Source organism: Pollicipes pollicipes, unplaced genomic scaffold, assembly GCF_011947565.3.
Source record: "Pollicipes pollicipes isolate AB1234 unplaced genomic scaffold, Ppol_2.1 Scaffold_6052;HRSCAF=7182_pilon_pilon_pilon, whole genome shotgun sequence".
NCBI classification, from domain to species: Eukaryota; Metazoa; Arthropoda; class Thecostraca; order Pollicipedomorpha; family Pollicipedidae; genus Pollicipes; species Pollicipes pollicipes.
In genome coordinates, this window is record NW_023596805.1 from 14,916,423 (window position 1) to 14,930,589 (window position 14,167).

The 14,167-nt window shown below is 60.6% G+C and overlaps 1 protein-coding gene across 1 annotated transcript in view; it reads left to right on the forward strand.

The window, feature by feature from the left end:
• LOC119104234 (protein FAM13A) overlaps positions 1-14,167 on the forward strand; it is an 89,063-nt gene that overhangs the window by 12,662 nt on the left and 62,234 nt on the right. Inside the window, exons 4-6 of the mRNA XM_037227899.1 lie at positions 1,656-1,779; positions 2,154-2,304; positions 12,277-12,329. Of these exons, the coding sequence (XP_037083794.1) occupies positions 1,656-1,779; positions 2,154-2,304; positions 12,277-12,329 (328 nt within the window). The remainder of the gene's footprint in view (positions 1-1,655; positions 1,780-2,153; positions 2,305-12,276; positions 12,330-14,167) is intronic.

Sequence of the window (14,167 nt, forward strand, 5' to 3'; positions counted from 1 at the left end):
GCCGTCCGACCGCCCGGGTCGGTCCGGGCGGACTGATCCACCGTGACCCGTGCGGCGGCGATGAGCGCGCGCGGCGCAACTGCCGGCCGACCGCTGCCACTCGCTGATATCCCTATTGTCCATATTTGATCGGAAGCGGCAGGGGGCGGCACGCTTTGCCCGGCGCATGGCGTGAGGTGATGGATGGAGGAGGCTCCAGTGTGTGGGGTTAAGCTTGCTGAGTATTTCTGGTATCACGGCATTATACATCAACATGCAGTGTGCGTTGGCTCCGATGGCGTGCGCTCGGAGCGTCGCCGCCAGCTGCCGGCCATGAAAGCGGACAGCGCCGTTGGTCTCGCCAGCCCCGCAGAGTGCACCACCAGGTGGTGACGGCCCCGGGGACCACAGACCGTGTACCAGTGCCGGCTGGCCGGCGACGGCTCCGGGGTCACAGGCCGTATACCAGTGCCGGCTGGCCGGCGACGGCTCCGGGGTCACAGGCCGTGTACCAGTGCCGGCTTGCCGGCGACGGCTCCGGGGTCACAGGCCGTGTACCAGTGGCGGCTTGCCGGCGACGGCTCCGGGGACCACAGGCTGTGTACCAGTGGCGGCTGGCCGGCGACGGCTCCGGGAACCACAGACCGTGTACCAGTGCCGGCTGGCCGGCGACGGCTCCAGGGTCACAGACCGCTCACGCCGATCACAGCGTCCTGCGCGGCTGCCCCCCCCCCCCCCCCCCTCTCCCCGCCGCCTCCACCGCGTGTCTGGCTGGGCGAGGGCGTGGGGTCCGGCCGTGAGAAACCGAGCGGCGGCCGCGCGCCGGTGCGCCGCCCCAGACCGTTTATTCAGGTGCACGGGCCGGGGCGTGTGCCGGCCCGAGGCAGTCTCCGAAACAGGAGCCTCTGGTGGGCGGGGAACGGCCGGCCGGGCTGCAGCCGTCTGGGAGCTGTGGCCCTGTGTTGACACCGGCCTGTCGTGCCAGCTCGTGCTGAAGGCGCTAATCGGACGTTTGTTTGCAGATATTTGCCCAGCGTCGGACAAAGGCGTCTTATTGCGCAGCTATGCCGTTGCGATGATATGGCCAGTGTCACACCATGCGGTCTAATGTGACCGTCGCACCTGTGAGGCTGGGGCTCTGACACAGATGTGTCCCATTGTAAATGTCATACATTTATACGAAGAGATGTATGTGTCATATATCGCTGTCCTGGCATGACGGTCGCGTATGGTGGCTATTTTAGCATGACAATCACGAGAGACAGTGGCATTACGGGCCGCGTCTCCGCGGACGCGCGGCCGTCTCCGTCGCTGGCCGTGTCTGACCGGCCGTCTCCTTCGCTGGCCGCCGTGTCTGACCGGCCGTCTCCGTCGCTGGCTATGTCTGACCAGCCGTCTCCGTCGATGGCCGTGTCTGACCGGCTGTCTGTCGCTGATCGTGTATGACCGGCCGTCCCCGTCGCTGGCCGTGTCTGACCGGCCGTCTCCGTCGCTGGCCGTGTCTGACCGGCTGTCTGTCGCTGATCGTGTATGACTGGCCGTCTTCGTCGCTGGCCGTGTCTGACCGGCCGTCTCCGTCGCTGGCCGTGTCTGACCGGCTGTCTGTCGCTGATCGTGTATGACTGGCCGTCTCCGTCGCTGGCCATGTCTGACCGGCCGTCTCTTGCTGGCCGTAGACGACTGCAGCCTGGCGCGCCGCTGCCAGCGGCTCTCGGCGCTGGTGCACGCGCTGCCGCCGCCGCACTACGCCCTGCTACGCTTCCTCTGCTCGTTCCTGAGACGCGTCACCAGCTTCCACAGGTAGGGCGGCGGTGTCGGGCGCTCCGGTGCGCTCCGGCCGCTCTGGTCGGGTCCCTCTGGGGTCTGGTCAGGCGGGAGGCGTTGTCTGGTTGGGCTGGATCTGCCCTGTGCCCGGGTTAGCCGAGATCTTTCCGCGGTATGGTCATTGGGGCAGTGGCAAGCCAACGACAGGCCGTTTCATGAGTCTAAATGTCTGTCGCCCCGTGAAGGCGTATCTGCTCGGACTGCCGTGTTCGTCAGGTGGGTTTCAACGTGAACTCCTCCTGTCGTGGTGCGGCCATGCGTTTGTGTAGCGGTAGTCGTCCCTGCCGGCGCGTGTCACCCTCCGTGAGCGGTGTGCTGACCTGTGCCCCTCCCCCCTTCCCACCCCGCAGCGCGGCGCACATGTCGTCGGAGACGCTGGGTGTCGTGTTCGGGCCGAACGTGTTCCGCGTCGCGTCGACCAATGAGGGCGCGGCGCCCGGCCTGCAGCAGCAGGCGGCCACCAATCAGCTGCTGGCCCAGCTTATACACAACTACGACCGGGTATGTACGGCTGCTGGTCGGCCTTATCGTAGCATGGCTGTGCGTATTCGGCCGTCACAAGCAGAACCGAGTTCCTGGCTGTATCGTAGAACATGCAGGTGCGGGTCCCATGGTGTGCAGCTGCTGGGAGGGGGGTCGGAATGTCGGATCATGTTCATGTCACTGGGTCGGAATCTGGTCATGTTCAACCACCAACGGACGTGGAACTGCCTGAACCTTTCTGCAGAGATACGAAGAGTTCCACGCGGAGACAGGCTCTACTCGTCAATTGAGTGGATAGTCACTCGTGTGCATTCCATGCAACCGAATGTGAACTGAGCCAGCGTCTTTGAGCAGCTAGGACTGGGCTGGTACGCGGCCTCGCCCTTACGCTGACTGTGAGGAGCTAGGACTGGGTTTGGGGAGCTAGGACTGGGACACGGCCCCGCCCTTACGCCGACTATGAGGAGCTAGGGCTGGGTTTGTACACGGCCCTGCCCTTACGCTGACTATGAGGAGCTAGGGCTGGGTTTGTACACGGCCTTGCCCTTACGCTGACTATGAGGAGCTAGGGCTGGGTTCGTACACGGCCTTGCCCTTACGCTGACTATGAGGGGCTAGGACTGGGTTTGTACACGGTCTTGCCCTTACGCTGACTATGAGGAGCTAGGACTGGGTTTGTACACGGCCCTGCCCTTACGCTGACTGTGAGGAGCTAGGACTGGGTTTGTACACGGTCCCGCCCTTACCCTGACTATGAGGAGCTAGGGCTGGGTTTGTACACGGCCTTGCCCTTACGCTGACTATGAGGAGCTAGGGCTGGGTTTGTACACGGCCTTGCCCTTACGCTGACTATGAGGAGCTAGGGCTGGGTTTGTACACGGCCCTGCCCTTACGCTGACTGTGAGGAGCTAGGGCTGGGTTTGTACACGGCCCTGCCCTTACGCTGACTATGGGGAGCTAGGGCTGGGTTTGTACACGGCCCTGCCCTTACTCTGACAGGTAACGACACTGACAAGGGCGGAGCGGTGTAAAACACACGGATCGGATTGTGCAAAGCTCGACCTACCACTCACACAGCTTAACGAGGCCTTCGAGTTAGCTGAGCTGGACAGTGTAAGCTTGACTGAGTCTGATGGAGGACGTTTTAGGAGAAAAATGGCATGCAGGTACCGTAATCGGGTTAGACCTTTCCATTCCAGCTCACATCATGACTGAGGGCGTCTCAGCCGTGTAAAGAAGGTGTGTCGGCGTCACATATCCGCACATGACAGAACCTGGCCTTCGTGCCGTATTTCGGCATCATGAGCATGTCCAGAGGTCTGATCCAGGGGCTAATTTGTTGGCCTTGTTGATGCGTCCGGCTGGCGCGGCGTGGCTGCCGTGATGCGCCCGCGGGTTCAGTGGCGGACGGTTTGACCAGTGTCTGGCTGCCGTGATGTGCCCGCGGGTTCAGTGGCGGACGGTTTGACCAGTGTCTGGCTGCCGTGATGTGCCCGCGGGTTCAGTAGCGGACGGTTTGACAAGTGTCTGGCTGCCGTGATGTGCCCGCGGGTTCAGTAGCGGACGGGTTGGCCGGCGTTTGGCTGCCGTGATGTGCCCGCGGGTTCAGTGGCGGACGGTTTGACCAGTGCCTGGCTGCCGTGATGTGCCCGCGGGTTCAGTAATGAACGTTTTGATCGGTGTTTGGCTGTTGTAATGTGCCCTTTTGGGTCGGCAGCGCATTGTTTAGCAACAGAATTTATTAAGCCGCAATCCTGGCGATGTAACTCCGCTTCATGGTTTTGCATTACCGACCGCAAGCTGGGCTTCCATGCGTTGTGGCGCCCTGCATTGCGGCTTGGAATGATATTAACGTGCTGACGAGGGGCCCGGCTGGGTTTCATATGCCACACAGAGAGGCTCAGCGATGCGCATTCGGCTACATTTTTGGGCCAAGATCCATAAACTAGCGTAACGCGGCTATTTGTCATGTGCCCATGAGACCATCTGTACTACTGATAACATGAGGATTTCGTGGCCAATTTGCTGGCGGTATCTTCGCGAGCGTTTGCCTCCAGACGATACAGTCTCAGTACAATGTGTCTCGGTCGGAAGCAGCGGTCGTCTGACCTGATTGCACCCCGCCAGAGCCCCCCTCCCCTCCCCCCCATAGCCTGGCTGCTCGGGGCGTGTCTCAGCATCGCCTCCAGGCGTCTCCAGCAGCTCGGTGCCGACCGCTGCCCCCGGAATGCGTCGACACGATCGCGGGATGTCCGCCGCACGCCGGGCACAGGTCGCCTCTGTCTCCACCACTGCCTCCCCGGAGGTCCGCGACCGGCTAGCCAACGTCCGCCGCCGCCTGGTGCTGCTCGCTGGCGGCATGTCTCGGTCCGATCGCCGACCTGTGATAGCTTTCCCTGCACCTGCACCTGCGCTCCGGAGGTCCGGCGTGACCTGCCGTCGATCTGCCGCCGCCAGTGCCGCGCTTGGTCTGACGAGAGCGACAGAGGGGACGGCGGATCCTGCGTCATCCGCTGCGGGGCGGCCGGTGGGGCTGGCCCGAGCCGGCGCCAGCGCCATCTGCTGCCGACAGCGGACGCCGGCCGCGCCAGCCGGCGGCGGCGGTGGCAGAACTGCTGAGATCCAGCGTCGGCCGCCGCTCATGCTACCCCCGCGCCGGTGCCGTAGCGAGGACAGCCACCGGGTACGGCCGCAGCGGCGTACAGCCGCCGGGCACAGGTCACAGCGGCGTACAGCCGCCGGGCACAGGTCGCAGCGGCGTACAGCCGCCGGGTTCGGGTCACAGCCAGCGACGTCACGGGGCCGCGCGGCACCGGTCGTCCAACGGCCGTAGCAGGGACACCGCCGGTACGGGGCCGCAGCGGGGACGCGCCCGTACAGTCGCTGACCAGGTCACAGCCGCCCAGCCGCTGGCACGGGTCCGCGGCGCAGCCGCTGGAAACAGGTCCAGCGGGGCAGCCGTCGCACGGGGCCGCAGCCGGCGGACAGCCGCCCGTCACGGGGCCGCAGCAGGGACAGCCGCCCGTCACGGGGCTGCAGCAGGGACAGCCGCCCGTCACGGGGCCGCAGCGGGGACAGCCGCCCGTCACGGGGCCGCAGCGGGGACAGCCGCCCGTCACGGGGCCGCAGCAGGGACAGCCGCCCGTCACGGGGCCGCAGCGGGGACAGCCGCCCGTCACGGGGCCGCAGCAGGGACAGCCGCCCGTCACGGGGCCGCAGCGGGGACCACTGCCGGGCAGGAGACCGCAGCGGGCACAGCCGCCGGGCACGGGGCTGCGGGACGCGTTCGCTGGAGCGGTGGTGCCGTGCGATGCGGTGGCAGTTCTCAGGAGACGTGCGGCAGGACCACCCATTGGTGACTGCGGACACTCCTGGTGACACAGCCAGTGACATACCTGGGTATGTCGGTTTTTGGCAGCATTGCCTCACGAGGCCAAGGCCATGTTCTGTTCATGGCCATGCCACCCTGTTCTGCTGGCATCCCTCGGGGCCAGACCGTGACGCGGCCACCCTGCTCTGTTGGGAGCCTCCGCCGCCTGACAGTCAGCGACATCTGTCGGCCTGAGGAATGCCACCACACGCTGACAGCTGGCGCGGGACGGCCGCTGGAGGCGCCACCTGCCATTTGACCCGCGGTAGTGCCCACGCCCTGCTCTTTGTGAACTGGAGGGGATTTGCCATCTGACATCGTGTTTATGGACTAAATATCTTCGTAATGTTCCGAATCTGTGCTGGTGTATTCCTGATGTATTCCTAGGATTTACTGGTAAACACAGTGCGTTTCTTCTTGCGCTTTTCCTTTTAGCACTGATTCGCTCACTTCTTAGGAATGTGACCGGACGTTCTGCGGGAACTGCTGTGGTATTTGGTCCTTCTCGATCGCGGCTGGTGTTGATGGCGCCGACGCCACCACCGCGGTAGAGCGGGTCCGTCCAAGTTTAGTTTTTGCCGAGTGACACCAGCCCTCGGTGCCATGCCGTGACGCGGCTACCCTGCCCTGTTTGGACCCCTCGGGATCACGCTGTGACGCGGCAACCCTGCTCTGTTGGGACCTCTCGGGGCTGGCCATGACGCGGCCAGCCTGCTCTGTTGGGACCTCTCTGGGCCCGGCCGTGACGCGGCGAGCCTGCCCTGTTGGGACCCCCCGGCACCAGATGCCAGTCGGGCGTCGACATGGCCCTCGCCTGAGGTGCAGTCCGTGGGGCGCAGACCCACGCGTCTGCCGCGCGATGGGCGTGCTGTCCGACCGGCGGCGTCAGCTGGGTCCAAGTGCGTGAATAACCACTACAGCTGACACGCCGCGAGACACAATGGCCGCTACTTCTGAACTACACGGACAGTACGTTATGCGTCTGAGTCTGAAAATGGTGCTTGATGTGGTGAATTTAGCGACAGTTCTTTGCTCACGCCACTACATTGTGCGGTGGCAGTGTGTTTATGAGGGCCATTCGACACAGGTATGATGTATTGGCATGCCTGGCTAGTGTGTTTATGAGTTCCATGCGACACAGGTATGATGTGTTGGTATGCCTGGTACACACTTGATGGCGACTGTCAACCGCAGCCTTTGCCGCGTCATCATAACCGGGCGTCGAATTGAGGCTCGGACGTCGCTCGGCGTGGGCAAGGTATTGTGCTGGACGAGGCTGGGCAGCTAGACACATGCCTTAATAAGATGCATAAGTCCGGACCTAGTTCCCCATGAGGCATCTCCGAAAAACGGCGAGCCAGGTTATCTGCCCCTGGCATTTCACTTCTCATGTTATCGTGTGACAGCGCGGACCCAGGCCGGCACCATGTCAGTCTTAGGATCCAGAGTTATTTCATCATGTCCGCGGCACGTGTGCCAAGTTATCAGCACTTGCGGATCTTCCTCTGGTTATCGGCGGCAGCACTTCAGTGCGCACACCTGGCCCAATGCGGCTCGGATGACACACGATGAAACACCTGCAAATCAATGCGGCCCGGCCAGTTGCTGGACAAACCCACTCCTAGTTGATAAGCGTGTGTCGAGTCCTGTCTGTCGTGGCCGTTTGTCCTTGCTGTCCGGATAGGTGAGATGAATTTATTAGCACTACGGCAACGTGTTATCAGTTCGCCCTTGTTTTGGCTTGCGGTACTCACAACGTTTGTGGTCATTGAGGCAGCGGTCCCGGGTCGAATGTAGCAGTGGAACGGTGAAACATCAGGCCGGTACTCAGCTTCGAACCCACGATATGGCACACGGCCATTTGCGAGCGGTCTAACTCCGGTCAGTCACTCGTGATCGCTGTCTCTGTTTCTGTCCCTGTTTCTGTCTCTGTGTCTGTCTTTGTTTCTGCCTCTGTTTCTGTCTCTGTCTCTGTATCTGTGTCTGTGTCTGTGTCTGTGTCTGCGTCTGGGTCTGTGTCTGCGTCTGCGTCTGTGTCTGCGTCTGCGTCTGCATCTGCGTCTGTGTCTGTGTCTGTGTCTGCCTCGGTCTCGGTCTCGGTCTCGGTCTCGGTCTCGGTCTCGTCTCGTCTCTGTCTGTATCTGTGTCTGTCTGTCTGTCTGTCTGTCTGTCTGTCTGTCTGTCTGTCTGTCTGTCTGTCTGTCTGTCTGTCTGTCTGTCTATGTGTGTGTCTGTCTATCTGTCTGTCTGGTCTATATTTATTTATCTATCTATCTATCTATCTATCTATACATCTATTTATCTATCTAGCTCTTGTCTCTGTCTATGTCTCTATCTCTATCTCTACTCTCTATTTCTCTATCTCTATCTCCTCCTTCTCTCTCTCTATTCTCTCTCTATCTCTCTCTCTCTTATCTCTCTCTCCTCTCTCTATTCTATCTCTCTCTCTTCTCTTCTCTCTCTCCTCTCTCTCTCTCTCTCTCTCTCTCTCTCTCTCTCTCTCTCTCTCCTCTCTCTCTCCTTTCTCTCTCTGTCTCCTTTTGTCTCTGTCTCTGGTCCTGTCTCTGTCTCTGTCATCTGCTCTGTCTATGTCTCTGTCTCGGTCTCTGTACTCTGTCTCTGTCTATGTCTCTGTCTCTGTACTGTTCTCTGTCTCTGTCTCTGTCTCTGTCTCTGTCTCGGTTCTCTGTTCTGTTCTCTGTCTCTGTCTATGTCTCTGTCTCTGTCTCTGTCTCTGTTCTGTCTCTGTCGCTTCTCGTCTCTGTCTCTGTCTCTGTCTCTGTCTCTGTCTCTGTCTCTGTCTCTGTCTCTGTCTCTGTCTCTGTCTCTGTCTCTGTACTCTGTCTGGTCTCTGTCTCTGTCTCTGTCTCTGTCTCTGTCTCTGTCTCTGTCTCTGTCTCTGTCTCTGTGTCTTACTGTTTCTCTCTCTTTCTCTTTCTCTCGCTCTCGCTTTTGCACTTTTGCATATTCTCTCGTACTCGTATGTTGTTCTCCATTGCATGTGTTGCAATCAGCGATGACGTAGAACCGAGACCGTGGCCTCGCTTTCACAAAGCCCAAACATGTCTTGTAAGGAAAGCGGATTTTGCATTTCCTGTCTGGCTTCATTGCCTGCATTGATATCGGGCTTGAACACGGCCAGATCTATAAGACGGCCTTATTTGGATGCTCAGATGGAATGGGCGGATATTCAGTCGCCCTGGGCATTCAAGGCTTTTTTTGTCCCCCAGTATTGCCTTTCGTTGCCTTGACGTGCAGCGCTCTCCTACGGGCTGACGCGTAGAAACTAGTGCGTGTATAAGCGGCGGCATTCTCGTAAAACTTGTTTTAACAATTAGCATCCCTGAATGTTTCTGGACGATTCATGACAGCTGCGTGTTTGGCAGCTTTGGCAATGTATGTTTTGAGTTGTCTACCAATCAGTCTGGTCTCACCCGGACTCATGGTGTTAGTCCGGGCCGCTTTTGCCGTCGAATTCCGTCATAGTTCCTTTTGCAGAGGACATTCTGGAATACAATGGTGTTGGCATTGACTGAGTCCTTGTGGGCTGCTGTACTTTTGTAGCCGTGGCGTGGAAAAACTGCCCTCATGCGATCCGGAAAGTGTGATTGTTTGTTACAACTGGTTTGGGTGTTTGCATTTTTGCGTCCGTTTTGAATGGCTGAGCAGTAGCCATTGATTGGGTGACATGACGGCTCGGGCATCACGCGACGTCAGCGGCAGACCCTGCAGCGGCCGGCTACCGGGTGCACTGACTCAGTCTAAGGTCGATTGGCCTGGATTTGGTGGCGGTCCTCGACCGTCCCACCTGGTGCCGGCAATATGGCTATCTCGGCCCGTAACAGGTGCGCTGCTCTGTCAGCCGGGCCCCCGCTAACGTGGTGTATTGAATAGAGCTGTTGGGCTTGGCCGGCTGAGCTCACCGCTATCTGAACGTGCGCAGTTAAGGCGACGGGTGTGGTGTGATTGATTGGCTTTAGCCGAATGCTGGGGAATGAGCAAGCCCATCGGGACGACGCAGCGTGTCATGCAGCGCGCGCGGCATCCGAGGAAGTGCACCTCTCCTGTATTGATACCCAAACAAGACGAAGCAGGCATCACACAGGCATCAGTAAAGCTCTGAATGTCTCCGGCAGTCAGTCACACAGACATCAGCGCAATCACACACGTGTGAAAAAATCAGAAGCTTGTTGCCGCTCGAATCCTGCTTCCTCCTCACTGTGACGTCAATGCCGTCACCCTTTTTACGCCGTTATCTGCTGCGCTTGTTATGGGCAGGGCCGTTACCGGTCCCGGATAACTTTTCCGATGGTTTCTGGGGAGCCGGCGGCCCCATAATACCGGGCCCCGATCGGAACGTCTCGAGCGAGGAGTGCGAGCAACGGAGCGGAGTGGCTGACGGCAGAGCGCTGTGTATACACAGCGGCTGTGTATATATATACTGGTCCGCGCTTGCTGTCACGTTAACCGGCCGGCATGCCTGCGCGAATGGTCGGTGACTCTGGTGGGTCGCTCCGGTTAAATATTTGGACGCTGGTCACGGTAAGCCAGGAAAGGTGGGATGCCATTCAGCTGGCTGTCCGCCGCGTCAGGACGGAGGACTGCATTGTTTGTTTGACTGGTGCTGTGATCCGCGTGCGCGAGGATGATCGCGGCTAGCGCCACTACACGCTCACCAGCGTGACTGCGAGAAAATGCATCTCTATCAGGACGTTCAGTCATTTCTCCTCCATCTCGACTAATGCGAGCCGGCGCGAGTACGGGTTTTTGAAGTGATACACGCCGCCGTGCAGGGTGCTCATGCTTAGGCCGCTGGGCACCCGGCTGTGGCGAGATACTCAGCGGCTTTCCCAAGCTGTGCAAAGCCGCTGGGACGTCGCTATCGTACCGACGACGGTCGCAATAGCTCGCTAGAAACGGCAACGTCTGCGGGCGCGCCGTGACGCCATCGAGATATGTGCCCGCATTGCGACGCCTCGTGCGCCGTCTGCCGTGGACTTGTGCTGACATTTATCATACCACTAGGTGCGTGATGTGGCGGCCGCAATTCCCAGCAATTGACACGCGTGTCCTGTGGGAGCCGCACCAGGCGCCACTCCCACATTACACGCATGCATGTGGGAGCGGAGCGCGTGCCAAGGCCTTGGGTGTGCGTGGGGCCCTGGGTGTGCGTGGACACGCCCCTCCGTCGGCGCTGCCAATGTGCCGCTCTGCGTTTGGTGCTGGCGGCCGACGGAACCAGGGCCTCATTGGAAGAGTGTGGCTGCTGCCGGTGGTTTTTGCGACGGATTGTAGGTAGATTCTAAACCATTTACAACCTACCTGGGCTCACCATCAGATTGGGGTCCGCCCAGCGGCCAAACGGTTTGTGCGACAGGCGGCGTGGTGCGGCGATGAGGCCGCGAGGAGATGAAATGCGCATGGGGGCGCCGTTGGGTGTGGTCTGCCCGTTCGTCTACCCGCCGTGGGGTGTGGTCCGCCCGTTCGTCCGCCCGCTGTGGGGTGTGGTCCGCCCGTTCGTCCGCCCGCCGTGGGGTGTGGTCCGCCCGTTCGTCCGCCCGCCGTTGGGTGTGGTCCTCTCCGGCCACGGCTGCTGAAGCCTCTCGCTGGCGCCGGTACCGGTGTATGGTTCACATCCCCTTCTCGCGCCGGCCATGTCAGCCGAAGAGCCTCTCCCCCGCGCCTCGCTGTTCGGGCCGGGCCGTGCCATCCCTCGACCGGGCTCTAGCGCGTTTATGCATTTGTTGAGCGTTAGTAGGCTTTTCCACTTGAAGAGGGCCAGTGTTCGGTGACATCCGGCTGGTACGTGAACGGTGAACACATAGCGCAGAATGCATGCGAATATGTAGCCAAGAAACACGCGCACGTTGACACACAGGCAGCCTGATTAGGTGAGAGCGTGAGAGGCACACACCCTTTTGACACGCACGTTGACACACAGGCAGCCTGATTAGGTGAGAGCGTGAGAGGCACACACCCTTTTGACCGCCATCGTTATGACCCCACTGGCTGCCTCGGCGTCGGCGTGGTCCCTGGCTGTAAGCCCCTCCCCACCCTGTTCGTGCTCCTGGCCGTCATTGTGAGCCGGACATGGCCGTGCCGTGGCCGCTGTTGCCGGCCGTGGCCGCCTCCGGCCCCCGGCCGTGTCCGATGACGTTTGTGGTTACCAGGCCGCCGGCCGGCGCCCGACCGAGAGCCGTGGTGGGACGGATTCCTGGCGGCACGTGCTCGGCTGCTGACGGACCCTTCCCGTGCCCCCGCTCCCCCAGTGGTTGGCCGTCACGTGCCCTGCAGCTTGGCCTCATCCGCATGCCGACGCCATCGGGTACCCTGGCTCTGGTTGTGTTTGGCGCCGGGTGGTCATCTGTCATCCATGTACAGCGAGGCCGGCTCGCCCAGATGTGTTGATAACTCCGATAAACTCTGGCCGTTGTCTGGGTCTAATGATGTGGTATGAACTTCGAATATCCGCAGACAGTAAACTGTTTGGATGGCGAACATTTGTATTTGGGTCATGTCACCACATTTGGAGGTGATGCGTTCCATTGTATTTGTATTCAATTAATGTTACGTTAACTTGACCTCGCGTCCCATGACCTGACCTCGTGTCTCTGTTGCAGATATTCAACGCGATCGGGCAGCATCAGCGGCCCGGCTCCGGGGACAGGGGCAGGTCAGTAGCCGCCACGGGGTGCAGGGCAGGGACAGGGCGTCGGAAGACGGGTCAGAAATAGAGGGCAGCCGTTGGTGATTACGGGGTCTGGGGTCTGGCAGCTCGTGGGGCCAACTGTGCTCAGAAATGGAATGGAATGGCGTGAGGCATTGCCCTGTTGGTGGTGGGGAAATACGAGGAGAGCTTTGGGAAACTGCCAGAAGAGTTGTTGGTGAACTCCGAGGGGAGTGTGTGAATAATGGTCCGGAGCAACATACTCGCGCCCGCATCGGTGATCGCGGGAGCTGGATGTCACCGCGCAACGCTGCAAGACGCCCGTGCCGAAGGAGTGGGGCCCGACCTCGGGCATAGCCACTGGAGACGGGAGACATGCTCCACAGGCTGACCAGAATATCTGTCCTCACGCTTGGATCGCGAAGTTAACGTTCTTCGCACGTTCCCGCAAAATAGGTGCTGGATCGGGCCATCCTCAGACCCTGATTTTCTCTCTCCCGATTACTGAGCAGGGCTTCCCACGGGTCAGGGCCGTTTGCATCCCCATACCACCGGATTTGCGACATTGGTCGCATTTGTGCACTCATTAAGAGGAAGAGGCTCCGCAAACTGTGCGTTCCCATATCTTGCAAAACAGACGCCATACTCTATTTTTCTTAGGGGGAGGGGGTCCATTTTTCGTATTGTAGAAGCTACAAGAAAGATCACAGAGAACAGTTTAATAGAGGGCACCTGGAGGGGATCTCACAGCGCGGGTCAAGTGTGAGACCGCCTTGCCGTTCGGTCCACGGACGCACGGACCTCGGCTGTTGGCGGCTGTTTTGCCTGCGCGGTGGTCCGAGCTCCGCCGCGGACAGCCATGGCCTTGCTGAGGTCACGTCCCCCGGCCACTGTTTTTGTTAGCCTGCTGGACGTTATGGCATACCGCGCCGCTGCAGACTTTTTGCGTTGTTAAATGTTGAGTAAGACAGGTGCGGCGCTTCAGTGGACGCGGCCCTCTGGGCCTTATTCGGGACAAAGACATCGGCGGAGGCGTGCGGGGGCGTCCGTCTGCACTGTCCAGACGCCGCCAGCCGCCGCCGCGGTATCAGGGGACTCTCGTCTCGTCCGTTGTGTCGAAGCCAGAACTCTGCGCCCGGCCTCTCCGGCGACACAGTTAGCTCAGTGCGTGAGTCATGGCGGGATGACACACAGGTCACTGTTCACACCGTGGAACTTGGACTTCTGTCTTCTTCAAGACCTCTTTGAAAGACGCCGGCAGGGCGTTGGGGGACGGGGTGCACTCAGTGTTGACCCCGGACGGTGCAGCACCTCAGCGCGGCTGCCGGAGGACGCTGGCGGGGCGGGGTGGGGTGCGCTCAGTGTTGACCCCGGATGGTGCGGCACCTCAGCGCGGCTGCCGAAGGGCGCCGGCGGGGTGGGACAGGGTATGCTTAGTGTTAATAACCCCGGACGGTGCGGCACCTCAGCGCGGCTGCCGAAGGGCGCCGGCGGGTCGGGACGGGGTATGCTCAGTGTTGACCCCGGACGGTGCGGCACCTCAGCACGGCTGCCAGAGGGCGCCGGCGGGTCGGGACGGGGTATGCTCAGTATTGACCCCGGACGGTGCGGCACCTCAGCACGGCTGCCAGAGGACGCTGGCGGGGCGGGGTGGGGTGCGCTCATTGTTGACTCCGGACGGTGCGGCACCTCAGCGCGACCGCCGCCGTTAGGGCTGCCGGGGCCGGGCCGACAGAGGTTTGCACGCGTCGATGTTTGTTGTATTATACAGGCTTTTGTCCCGGCGGTGTTGCTTTATACGCTGTCCGACGCTGAGGCAGTTCAGCGGTGGCACAGAGTGGACT